General features: G+C 40.9%; 1 protein-coding gene across 1 annotated transcript; it reads left to right on the top strand.

The window, feature by feature from the left end:
- The first annotated feature begins 2,895 nt into the window (after positions 1-2,895).
- On the top strand, positions 2,896-13,610 carry LOC106587468 (tryptophan 5-hydroxylase 1). The gene is made up of 11 exons (XM_014175880.2): positions 2,896-3,101; positions 5,983-6,138; positions 6,800-6,992; positions 7,371-7,471; positions 8,006-8,073; positions 8,325-8,521; positions 8,884-9,019; positions 11,966-12,092; positions 12,207-12,302; positions 12,409-12,542; positions 12,679-13,610. The coding sequence occupies exons 1-11, from the start codon at positions 3,000-3,002 to the stop codon at positions 12,851-12,853; spliced, it is 1,485 nt and encodes a 494-aa protein (XP_014031355.1). The 5' UTR covers positions 2,896-2,999; the 3' UTR covers positions 12,854-13,610.

Here is a 13,610-nt window from a genome sequence, read left to right on the forward strand (position 1 = left end):
CTCATGTAACACACACACACACACATATCCACACAAATAGTGTGTAGCCTATAACTGTATACAGGCTTCATTGCACAGAACACTTCACACAACCAGTATTTAACTATTTTCCACTAATCCTGCTAAAACTGTCTCTTTTCCAATTCAGTCGGAGGTAGAAGTGAATTGGGGCACTGAGTAGCCTCTTTGCACATGGTCTAATTAGATGGGTATTTGAGACGCACAAAGCAGCGCGTGGTCAGTCTTGTTTACCGGCAGTCATGCCTAGCCTACGTCAGTCTCTCAGTCTAGTGACCGAGGAGTGGAGGTGGAGACAAAGACCAATAAAGCAGGAACGGTTGCGTGAGAATGTCTGAATAAAAGATTAGTCATGTGTTGCATTTATTTTTCCTAAAGGAAACCCTCATTATTTGCACTTTTAATGCAATTACTAACGGTGTGAGCTTGTAAACACAAGAATTGCTCATAACATCCACATCATTATTATAATACGACCACTGTTCATTAACACGTTTATGATGTTGTACCAAGCTCCCTTAGGAACATAACGCCCCCGCTCCCTCGGGTTTGTCATACAGTAGCCAAACATGTGCAACTGGGTCCTGGAGTTTTTCAGGAAGTACAGTGCATTCGGACCCCTTGAATTTTTCCACATTTTGTTACGTTACAGCCTTATTCTAAAATTGATTCAATTGTTTTTTTCCCTTATTAATCTACACACAGTACCCCATAATGACAATCCAAAAACAGGTTTTTAGAAGAAGAAAAAAATGTATTAAATATAAAAACTGAAATATCATGTTTACATAAGTATTCAGACCCTTCACTCAGTACTTTGTTGAAACACCTTTGACAGCGGTTACAGCCTCGGGTCTTCTTGGGTATAGCGCTACAAGCTTGCACACCTGTATTTTGGGATTTTCTTCCATTTCTCTCTGCAGATCCTTTCAAGCTCTGTCAGGTTGGATGGGGAGTGTTGCTGCACAGCTATCTTCAGGTCTTTCCAGAGATGTTCGATCGGGTTCAAGTGCGAGCTCTGGCTGGGCCACTCAAGGACATTCAGAGACTTGTCTCGAAGCCACTCCTGCGTTGTCTTCACTGTGTGATTAGGGTCATTGTCCTGTTGGAAGGTGAGCTTTCACACCAATCTGAGGTCCTGAGCGCTCTGGAGCAGGTTTTCATCAAGGATCTCTCTGTACTTTGCTTCATTCATCTTTTCCTTGATCTTGACTAGTCTCCCAGTCCTTGCCGCTAAAAAACATCACAACAATATGATGCTACCACCTCCATGCTTCACCATAGGGATGGTGCTATGTTTCCTCCAGATGTGACGCTTGGCATTCAGGCCAAAGAGTTCAATCTTGGTTTCATCAGACCAGAGAATTTTGTTTCTCATGGTTTTAGCAAAGTCCAAGCGGGCTGTCAAGAGTCTTTTACTGAGGAGTGGTTTCTGTCTGGCCACTCTACCATAAAGGCCTGATTGGTGGAGTGCTGCAGAGATGGTTGTCTTTCTGGAAGGTTCTCCCATTTCCACAGAGGAACTCTAGTGCTCTGTCATAGTGACCATCGGGTTCTTGGTCACCTCGCTGACCAAGGCCCTTCTCCCCCGATTGCTCAGTTTAGCCCACTCTAGGAAGAGTCTTGATGGTTCCAAACTTCTTCCATTTCAGAATGATGGAGGCCACTGTGTTCTTGGGGACCTTCAATCCTGCAGACATTTTTTGGTATGCTTCCCCAGAACTGTGCGTCGACACAATCCTGTCTCAGAGCTCTACAGAAAATTCCTTCGACCTTATGGCTTGGTTTTTGCTCTGACATGCACTGTCAATTGTGGCACCTTATATAGACAAGTGTGTGCCTTTCCAAATCATGTCCAATCAATTGAATTTACCACAAGTTGATTCCAATCAAGTTGTAGAAAGATCTCAAGGACAATCAATGGAAACAGGATGCAGCTGAGTTCAATTTCAAGTCTCATAGCAAAGGGTGTGAATACTTATACAAATACATTTTTATATATATATATATATATATATATACATGTGCAACAATTTCTAAAAACCTGTTTTCACTTTGTAATTATGGGGTCTTGTGTGTAGATTGCCAAGGATTTAAAAAAACATTTGAATAAATTTCAGAATTAGACTGTAAAGTAACAAAATGTGTAAAAAGTCAAGAGGTCTGAATACTTTCCGAAGGCACTGTATAGGCCTAGACTACGATGGGAAGCGGGGCAGGACTATCTGTCACCACTATTTAATATACTCTTAGTTACATTCAGGTTTGGTATTTCCTGTGGCCTTTACTCAGCAGGTGTCTTTCAAAACGTTCTCTAACCACACTTAAAAGAGAACAAGAGGAAGACTACAATGAGTAATTGTATACCAAACAAATGTGTAAATATCAAGGTCTACAGCAGGTCACGTTTTGTGTGTACGGTATAGATAGATCTCTTATTTTGGAAGCCGCAGAACCGTCCAGATGGGGGAAACTGTCCATTACGCTGTGGTGCTGAATTTTTTATAGGGATGAGTAGTTGGGATTGTGTGGTTAAAAAATGTAGTTTATGTACAGTAAATGATATGACATCGATATGAAAACCGTTAGACCTGGGATGCTTTGCTGTTGGTTTTCGGCTGTATGATAGGCTTACATTTCCCTCGTGTCAATTAGCAAGCAAGCAATCACAACTACACCAACAGTACCTCATTATTATAGGCTACTGATTCCCTTCATGAAAGTGAATCTTTTAGTAACCATCAGTGTGTGACATTAATGTGAGATTAGTTGTATAACCATTACCATGTTACATTTAGGCATATAGTTGTGATACTCCTCCCCCCCACCCCATCCCTACCCCCTCCTTCCACTCAGTGTTCATAAATACTGAGGCGCCTTGTGCTTTGAGTGAGAGACTCATAGGTATATCATAGCAGTTACAGCAGCAGTGGACTGCCTTACTTATTCTCACTCAAACATATCAATCAAAGGACTTTGACATGTATTCAAACAAGATTGACGGGCCGCGCAGAGGAAGGTCTTTCGACTCTATGAGTTCTTCATTGCACACTTGTTACGAGGAAAAGCAACTGAATAATGAGGTAAGTTAAATTTATATTGTAATTAAATAATAACTGGCTAAACTAAACGAAATTATTTTTCATGGAACAATACAAATGAACAGTCATTTTACTTCGAATTGTCTTTGATTTAATACGCTTTTGGCAAAGGCTTGAATAATCAAACATGAAGCATTTTACTTTTGACTTCAATTATCACACATAAAGGATTTACTTTTGTTGCGTCAATCTGTAATCTTACCCTCCACTTCATTAGTTCATTTATTTTCTGTGCATATCAGAGTTTTCCCCTCCCCTCTGGTTAGGTTTAGCTAGCTCTCTTATGTCTGCCATAAACCACCTAAATCTGGAGACAAATGAGATGCGTAGCCTACGTCATACAATAAGGAGGTCATCGCAAGATACATTATAGTAAAGTGAAATAAAGGAGCACGCAGTCATAACTTTTCAGAACGCTTACGCCGCAGATCTTCGCAGACATCAGACTAGATAAAATAAGTTATTTGTCTGTGTTCACAACGAGCCACTGCATCTTGATTTAGGCATATTATTGAGATATAAACTAAAACCAAGCACGTAATTGATAAGAATGTGCACGTTTGTGTACAACATGTTGATTTTAATTGTATTTCCTGTCAGTAAATGTACATTGAATTTAGATGAATTAGCCTATTCCAAAAATATTTCTAATATTCTGATGATTGACATAGACTGGCCCCAAAAGACATTTGGCATCAACTGAAATGAAACCGACAAAATCAACAATTTGAACACCTCAAGATGATAAGAGAACATACGTCCAGGATATGTTCCCTTGATGGATTTATTGCTGCGCTGAAAGTAGCCATCTATAATCCCGGGTTGGATTTGGATTGGAGAGCGCTATCATTCGTCACCAAATGCGATTACTGCTGCAGATCTCTTTACAATGAGACAGACACAACTCAGCATTGCCAAAATACATTTTGCCTACCGGAAAAAAATTCGACAGTTTAACGCTTCCAATCTATAGGCTAATTAAGTGTGGTAAATATTTAGACCTAACAATATCAGTCTAAATTATGATCTTATTATTTTGTCCCTATACTTTATTTGCTGTCACAGTTTTAAAGTTCCTTCTGCGCGCAGCCAAGTGTAGTCGCTGTCCAGTGCTGAAATCTCGAAGTAGCCTGATTAGGTGGAGTATTCAGTTTGCATTCAGCTGCAGTGAATACTGTGATTGTTTACTCTTAACCCTCCTGTTGTTTTCGTTTCATGTTAATTAATTCTGTGTTCCTGGTCCAAAATGACCGCCCCATTATAGCTGATTATAAATCCATAATAATACATATATTATCACCTAATGTTGTGTTAGATATTTTTTTATCAACTTAAGTTCTTGTGAACATTACACGTTTTGAACTTCTATTTGCTATTTATGGCCTGTAGGCCTCATAGACCTGAGCTCATAAAACTCGTTTTTGAGTAATACAAACATAATGTATGGATAATTTTGACTATAACAAATACTCAGATAAACATATTGTGCTATTTATCACAGACTACTTTGTGTCAAAGTTTAACAAGGACATTTGTTTTGAAACCATTTCACATTTTTAAATAGTGACAAGATTTTATGTCATCAACCCGGATATGGCGTGTCTCGTTGGCCTGGGGTCATCGTGATAACATTTTCAGCCGACAGCCGACCTCTCCTCTCTGGTGGGGATGAAGACCAGGACAAATTCCCATTCTTTGACCGGAATGTAACAACAACCTCAGCAGGGCCCTCTTCCTCATCACCGGATTGTTCCACATCGGGTGTCTCTTGGTCTGGATCATATTCTGTGTTGTCTTCAACTTCTGACACTTTCTCCTCTAATGTATCTTCACTGTCAATTTCCTGGCCTCTCTCCTCCTTACCAGTGTCATGATCAAAGATATGATCAAGAGCCTCACATACAGTATATCAATGGCATTTGTGCTGCCACAGAATGAATTGTGAGCAAGGCCTCAAAAAAGCTTGATATACCAGAGCTGCGAGAATATTATATCTATATATCTAGATATTATTGAAACAATGTTGCGATTGTTTGTGAGAATGCCAACAAGTGTGGTTGCCATGGGGGAAATATTCTATTCACGTGGGGGTTGCCATGGAAGCCAAGAAGGGGAGTGAGGTGTGTGTGTGTGTATGTGTATGTGTGTGTGTGTGTGTGTGTGTGTGTGTGTGTGTGTGTGTGTGTGTGTGTGTGTGTGTGTGTGTGTGTGTGTGTGTGTGTGTGTGTGTGTGTGTGTGTGTGTGTGCTCAAACACACATGCATGTGGTGGTCTGGGAGAGGAAGTGTGTCCATCTGATGAATGGGCATGTGCCTGAACTACATTTTATACACTAATTGTAGTCTCACCCATTAATTTCTAATGGGAACGCCACAGGTGTACAAAAGTTAAATAAAACACCCAAAATGTCAGGAAAATTATCAAAATGTATTTTGTGTGTTCAGATGCGCTGTGGGGACGAAGTCATGGAACCTTATGACAATCAGATTAAATTAACTACATTTTTCAGAGGGAAAACTTGAAAATCGGTCCAATTCGACCGGAACACAGCAGGAGGGTTAATTTACACTTTGGTTGTGTAAATACATTGTTTGATTTGGTTGCCCTTTCTTTGTGAGGCTAGCAAACTCTTGTTCAAATATGGCTCTTACGCACAGGATATTGAACAAATCCGTAGGCCTATTAGTCCATCTAAAACGCAGCTTGCCCTTTCAAACAAATTGTCATCGGAGGTGATGTGCTTTTCCAAAACAATTAAGTGTATCATAGCCCAAAACACTGCCAAATCCTTACTTTCCACAAATAGGCCTAGCCAGCTCCGAGGTTTGTTTTTCATTAATATTTTCCCTCGCTTTCCCAACAGATGAAAAAGTGTACCTTCAGCAAGATCGATGAGAACAAGGACAACAAGAGTTCATCTTGGGAGAATGGTCGCTCTTTGGAAAAGGGTCGCACAGCCATCGCCTTCTCCCTCAAGAATGAAGTTGGCGGGCTCGTTAAGGCACTTAAACTTTTCCAAGTAAGGTTGAATATTTTAAAGTAGGCTATCACATACCAAACGGGTGATGGTAGACACCAGTGTTGGGAAGTAGTGAACTACATGTAGTTCAACTAGTAATTTAACTACATTTTGCAGTAGTTTGGTGGTAGTTGAACTCAAATCAAATCTTGGTAGTGTTTTCATTACTTAATAACTTTTTGGGGGGCATGTAGCGGTGAAGCTAAGTACTGGGACTACAGACTACTTTTTTGTTGCAAAATAAAATATGTGTGAGGTAGGCAATCATTTCCTTTCTTTTTCAGCATTGGACTTGCCTAATTCTCACTTGAAACATCGTTTTTGTGTTTAATAGGCTAAATTACACATTCTGTTAACATCTGACTCCAAAGTGATCTGTTCATGCAACTTGTAGTCTATGACATTTCAGATTTAGATATGATAATTTATAAAGAAGTAGTTTGGATGTAGTTAACACATTTTTCTAAGTAACTTTAGGTAATTAAACTATATTTTCTTAAGGGTAGCTTTAGTGTAGCTTAACTTCTTCCAGTGTGAAGTAATTGGTAGCTTTGTAAACAATCTTTTCAGATTAGCTTCCCCAACACTGGTAGAGACATTATCATGCACATCAAGATACATGACATAACTTTAATAGTCTTGTTATTATCATCATCACCAGGAGAACCACGTCAACCTTGTTCACATCGAGTCCCGAAAATCGAGGCGGCGCGGCTCAGAGTTTGAGATCTTTGTTGACTGTGACAGCGGCCACGAGCAACTCAAGGAGCTCACTGACCTGCTACGAAAGCACGCCGCCAACGTAGTTGATATGGACCATGACCAACCTGACAATTCCAGCCTGCCTGAAGAAGGTAGGCCTAGCTGCTACTTTTGAAATTATTACAGAGTCCCTAAAGTCTAGCCACGTAGGCTTATTACCTATTACCAGACTAATTACCTCTGCGTGTAGCGAAAGAGAGACTTCCAGATTGTTGTACGAGGTTACTAAAGGGTCAGTGCTATCCGGAATCCTTGGGACATCCCTACCCCACACCCTAACCTTAACCCCTAACCTTAACTGAACCATAACCATATCCCTTACCTGTCCATAACCCTAACCCTTACCTTAATCATTTTAAATGTAAACTTCAGTGAGGTAGGGATGTCCCAAGGATCCCGGATAGCCCCAGACATGACTAAAATCTAGTGTAGAGGCCATCCCAGATCATCCCATGTTTCTTTTGTTTCAGACACTGAAGATATTCCCTGGTTCCCAAAGAAAATCTCAGACCTGGACATGTGTGCTAACCGTGTCTTGATGTATGGCTTAGACCTGGATGCTGATCACCCAGTAGGCATACCTTCTAATATGCTCTGGTCAATGACTTTACATTCTAGTTGCAAGCCTATCTGACCATAGATATCCTATAATTATTTTTAAATAAAAATGTTTAATGAGTGTGGCAGTCACACTCCTTTTGTAATTTTTGAGCTTTTATTGAAGAGATAGAATAGTGTTGGAAAGACAGGGGGAGTCAAAGGGCAGTGGGCCTGATTTGAATCCATGCTGACTCTGGTATACATGTGTGCCAGGGTCAGCGGCTTAGACCACTAGACCACCATAGGCCACAAGATATCCAATAATTCATAATATAGGATCTCTATGTCTCAGACTCTCACTGACCTACTGAAACAGGAGGCAAACCTGTGACAATGGTACAACTATCAAAGCCAGTTAGAACTACACTGACTGTATTAGAGTGGCAGATGGAGGATTAGACTAATACTTCTGTTGTGATAAGCGGCACACTTACAGAATAGCCACTCAGTAAGTCAGTGCATGACTTGCTGTCACACCTCAATTACTTATCTTTTCTGTCTGGAGGGCTTCAAGGACAACGTCTACCGCAAAAGAAGGAAACACTTTGCTGATCTTGCCATGAGCTACAAACAGTAGGTCATATTATCATGCTTTGTGAGATCTGATTTGGAAAGCTATGATGCTATGTGTATTTTTTACTTTAATGTCCTAATGCACACAGGTATAGTTAGACATTTATACTGTATTTAAAAAAAGTCACCTTTATTTAACTAGGCAAGTCAGTTAAGAACAAATTCTTATTTACAATGACGGCCTACAGTGTCATTGTAGTGCTACTCTCTTTCATTATCTTTCTGTTTCTCTCTTTCTCCCTCTCTTTTAGTGGGAATCCAATTCCACATATCGAGTTCACAGAGGAGGAGGTGAAGACCTGGGGTGTGGTCTATCGGGAGCTCAATAAGCTGTATCCAACCCATGCTTGCCGGGAGTACCTAAAGAACCTGCCACTGCTCTCCAAGCACTGTGACTGCAGGGAGGACAACATCCCCCAGCTGGAAGATGTGTCACACTTCCTCAGAGGTGAGACAGACAGAGTCTGCCGCTGTGCATGACACCACACAGTCTCATTCAGTCTGATGCTCAGCCTTCCCTGTAGCTCAGTTGGTAGAGCATGGTGTTTGCAACACCAGGATTGTGGGTTTGATTCCCACGGGGGGCCAGCACAGATAAATAATGTATGAAATTGTATGAAATGTATGCATTCACTACTGTAAGTCGCTCTGGATAAGAGCGTCTGCTAAATGACGTAAATGTAAATGTTTATCAGCATAATGAAGGCTATTGTAAAATGAAAAGTGTGGATTTAGGGGTATCAAATTAGATGTTGCTGAATGTGTCGTGGCCTTTTACATGAGTAAATACGTATGTGTGTGTTTCATCAGAACGCACAGGCTTTATCATTCGGCCCGTGGCAGGTTACCTCTCCCCACGAGACTTTCTGGCAGGTTTGGCTTTCCGGGTTTTCCACTGCACTCAGTATGTTCGCCACAGCTCTGACCCTCTCTACACACCTGAGCCGTAAGTACCCCTTGACACATGTTACATTAATAAGGAGAAGTTAGTCTAGGCAAATGTTAATTCACTATCATTGTTGAACATAAATCCATCTGATGTTGAGTATATCAGTGTGATGTTCATAGTCACATACTGTAAACATAGCAGTGCGTCACCGTACCGAAAATCATCGTAAAGGAACAGTGAGTATCATTCCATACAAAGAGCCTGTATTTGATTGAACAAGCCTGGCCTGTCACACCCCTAAGCACACTTAACTCTTCCGGCTGATTGCAACTCAAAAGGGCATTTTCCACAGCTACAGTCCAGCATGAGATAGGTACTCAAAGGTGCTTCTGCATACATAATCATTCAAATCAAATGAAATCCAACTTTATTGGTCACGTACACATGGTTGGCAGATGTTATTGTGTGTGTAGCGAAATGCTTGTGTTTCTAGTTCCGGCAGCGCAGCAATATCTAACAACTAATATCTAACAATTCCACAACAAATACCTAATGGAATAAGGAATGGAATGGAATAAGAATTTATAAATATATGGATGAGCAATGGCAGAGCGGCATAGGCTAAGACGCAATAGATAGTATAGAATACAGTTTCTACAGTTTAAGTCGGAAGTTTACATACACTTAGTCATCAAAACTCGTTTTTCAACCCCTCCACCAAATTTCTTGTTAACAAACTATAGTTTTGGCAAGTCGGTTAAGACATCTACTTTATGCATGACACAAGTCATTTTTCCAACAATTGTTTACAGACAGATTATTTTACTTATAATTCACTGTATCACAATTCCAGTGGGTCAGAAGTTTACATACACTAAGTTGACTGTGCCTTTAAACAGCTTGGAAAATTCCAGAAAATGATGTCATGGCTTTAGAAGCTTTTGATAGGCTAATTGACATAATTTGAGTCAATTGGAGGTGTACCTGTGTGGATGTATTTCAAGGCCTACCTTCAATCTCAGTGCTTCTTTGCTTGAAGTCATGGGAAAATCAAAAGAAATCAGCCAAGACCTCAGAAAAAAAGTGTAGACCTCCACAAGTCTGGTTCATCCTTTGGAGCAATTTCTAAATGCCTGAAGGTACCACGTTCATCTGTACAAACAATAGTACGCAAGTATAAACACCATGGGACCACGCAGCCGTCATACCGCTCAGGAAGGAGACACGTTCTGTCTCCTAGAGATGAACGTACTTTGGTGCGAGAAGTGCAAATCAATCCCACAACAACAGCAAAGGACCTTGTGAAGATGCTGGAGGAAACAGGTACAAAAGTATCTATATCCACAGTAAAACGAGTCCTATATCGACATAAACTGAAAGGCCGCTCAGCAAGGAAGAAGCCACTGCTCCAAAACCGCCATAAAAAAGCCAGACTACGGTTTGCAACTGCACATGTGGACAAAGATCGTACTTTTTGGAGAAATGTCCTCTGGTCTGATGAAACAAAAATAGAACTGTTTGGCCATAATGACCATCGTTATGTTTGGAGGAAAAAGGTGTAGGCTTGCATGCTGAAGAACACCATCCCAACCGTGACGCACGGGGGTGGCAGCATCATGTTGTGAGGGTGCTTTGCTGCAGGAGGGTCTGGTGCACTTCACAAAATAGATGGCATCATGAGGAAGAAAATGATGTGGATATATTGAAGCATTGACCCCAAGCATACTTCCAAAGTTGTGGCAAAATGGCTTAAGGACAACAAAGTCAAGGTATTGGAGTGGCCATCACAAAGCCCTGACCTCAATCATATAGAACATTTGTGGGCCGAACTGAAAAAGCATGTGCGAGCAAGGAGGCCTACAAACCTGACTCAGTTACACCAGCTCTGTCAAGAGGAACGGGCCAAAATTCACCCAACTTATTGTGGGAAGCTTGTGGAAGGCTACCCAAAAAGTTTGATCCAAGTTAAACAATTTAAAGGCAATGCTATTTAAATACTAATTGAGTGTATGTAAACTTCTGACCCACTGGGAATGTGATGAAAGAAATACGAGCTGAAATAAATCATTCTCTCTACTATTATTCTGACATTTCACATTCTTAAAATAAAGCGGTGATCCTAACTGACCGAAGACAGGGAATTTTTACTCGGATTAAATGTCAGGAATTGTGAAAAACTGAGTTTAAATGTATTTGGCTAAGGTGCATGTAAACTTCCGACTTCATCTGTACATATGAGATGAGTAATGCAAGATATGTAAACATTATTCAAATGGTATTATTAAAGTGATTAGTGTTCCATTTATTAAAGTGGCCAATGATTTCAAGTCTATGTAGGCAGCAGCCTCTCTGTGCTAGTGATTGCTGTTTAACAGTCTGATGGCCTTGAGATAGAAGCTGTTTTTCAGTCTCTCGGTCCCAGCTTTGATGCACCTGTACTGACCTCACCTTCTGGATGGTAGCAGGGTGAACAGGCAGTGGCTCGCTCGGGTGGTTGTTGTCCTTGATGATCTTTTTAGCCTTCCTGTGACATTGGGTGCTGTAGGTGTCCTGGAGGGCAGGTAGTTTGCCCCTGGTGATGCGTTGTGCAGACCGCACCAGCCTCTGGAGAGCCCTGCGGTTGTGGGCAGAGCAGTTGCTGTACCAGGCAGTGATACAGCCCGACAGAATGCTCTCAATTGTGCATCTGAAAAAGTTTTTGAGGGTATTAGGTGACAAGCCACATTTCTTCAGCCTCCTGAGGTTGAAAAGGTGCTGTTGCGCCTTCTTCACCACACTGTCTGTGTGGGTAGACCATTTCAGATTGTCAGTGATGTGTACGCCGAGGAACTTAAAACTTTCCACCTTCTCCACTACTGTCCCGTCGATGTGGATAGGGGGGTTGATTGTTTCAAAAATCTAATGGAAGAACACTTGGTTACACTGTCATAAATTTGCACATGTCCACCCATTAGCTTAATAATCCACATACTGTATGTATGTGTGTTTATGTTTGCATTACAGAGACACATGTCATGAGCTGTTGGGTCATGTCCCTCTGCTGGCGGAGCCTAGTTTTGCCCAGTTCTCCCAGGAGATAGGTCTGGCTTCTCTGGGGGCCTCAGATGAGTCTGTCCAGACGCTGGCCACCGTAAGTGCTGTTTCCATTATAACAATATCCAAACACTATGCTTGAATTTAACCGTTTTTCTTGTCTAACTGATATATTCAAACGTTGTTGGCTTTTTGTGTTTTTGTTTTGCAGTGTTACTTTTTCACAGTAGAGTTTGGCCTGTGTAAACAGGAGGGAAAGATGAGAGCCTACGGCGCAGGACTACTCTCCTCTATCAGTGAGCTGAAGGTAAAAGTATTTCATATTAAGATTAATATTCAAACACCATTTAAAGCGTAAAAACACCATCTGATGCAAAGGAAAAATCCTAAAATACTTATTTTCCCTCATACAGCATGCACTCTCTGACAATGCAAAGATCATGCCCTTTGACCCCAAGGTCACCTGCAAGCAGGAGTGCATTATCACTACATTCCAAGATGTCTACTTTGTGTCAGAGAGCTTTGAAGAGGCCAAAGTCAAGATGAGGTAGGTCAATTGTGACATTACTTTCTTGGCTGTTCTGTGGGCAAATAAACTGTTAGTGGGCTAATAAACTATTCTTTCACCTTTCCAAACCTGGGCTTAGATATGTTTTTGTCATCATCTGTTTTTATGCACACAGGGAGTTTGCCAAGACCATCAAGCGTCCGTTTACTGTGAGGTACAACCCCTACACCCACAGTGTGGACGTGCTGAAGGACACATCCAGCATCAACAGCATGGTGGAGGATCTGAGACATGAACTGGACATCGTGGCCGACGCCCTACAGCGCCTTAACAAACACTACGCTGTCTGACCAGCCTGCCTGGCCCTCATACTTGCAAGGGTTGCAGAATTCTGGTAACTTTCCCAACATTTCCAGGTAGTCCAGAAATCCTGGTTGGAGGATTCACAGAATCAGGAGGAAATAAGCAAGAAATATGATATCCTCCAACCAGGATTTTTGGAAAACCTGGGAATTTTCAGAAATGTTGCAACCATATACCTGACACAGTCCTGTACTGCTGTCTGTAGTTGTCTACCACCTGATCCTTACCAAGCAGCTCACTGCTTTAATCCTACTCACTGATATCCCCAAACAGCCTTTTACCTACAAAAAAAATGATAACTCTTAAAATTCAAATGTTATATTAACTTTATTAAATTATTAACCAGTAGTTTACTTTAAAATTCAATACATTTTTGGGTTTGTCATGTGAATAATAATATTGACAAGGATGATTAGAATGTGACCGAAACTGACCTTTCCTTGGCTCTTGCTTATAATGACTAATATTCTCTTGTTTTTTATATGCAGTATTTCTTTTCTATTGAAAGTTCTATCTTAATGCAACAGGAGTCTTATAGATATTGTATTGTACTCGTTTGGCATAAACCGTTTCAATACATTTGTGAATGTGCTCGTGTGGATGTAAAGTTACATGCTTGTGTGTATAGTGAGTGACAGTCTATACATGTATTATCACATTGCACAAAGCATAGAGATGTGGTAGTATTATATGATGTGTGTGTGTGTGTGTGTGTGTGTGTGTGTGTGTGTGTGTGTGTGTGTG

Source organism: Salmo salar, chromosome ssa26 (assembly GCF_905237065.1).
Source record: "Salmo salar chromosome ssa26, Ssal_v3.1, whole genome shotgun sequence".
Taxonomy (NCBI): Eukaryota; Metazoa; Chordata; class Actinopteri; order Salmoniformes; family Salmonidae; genus Salmo; species Salmo salar.

Bases quoted from the DNA above. Each gene is read 5' to 3' on its own strand.
- LOC106587468 (XM_014175880.2), top strand. From the start codon at position 3,000: ATGTATTCAAACAAGATTGACGGGCCGCGCAGAGGAAGGTCTTTCGAC. The intron at 12,093-12,206 runs GTAAGTGCTGTT...TTTGTTTTGCAG, and splicing joins CTGTCCAGACGCTGGCCACC to TGTTACTTTTTCACAGTAGA. The intron at 12,303-12,408 runs GTAAAAGTATTT...TCCCTCATACAG, and splicing joins CCTCTATCAGTGAGCTGAAG to CATGCACTCTCTGACAATGC.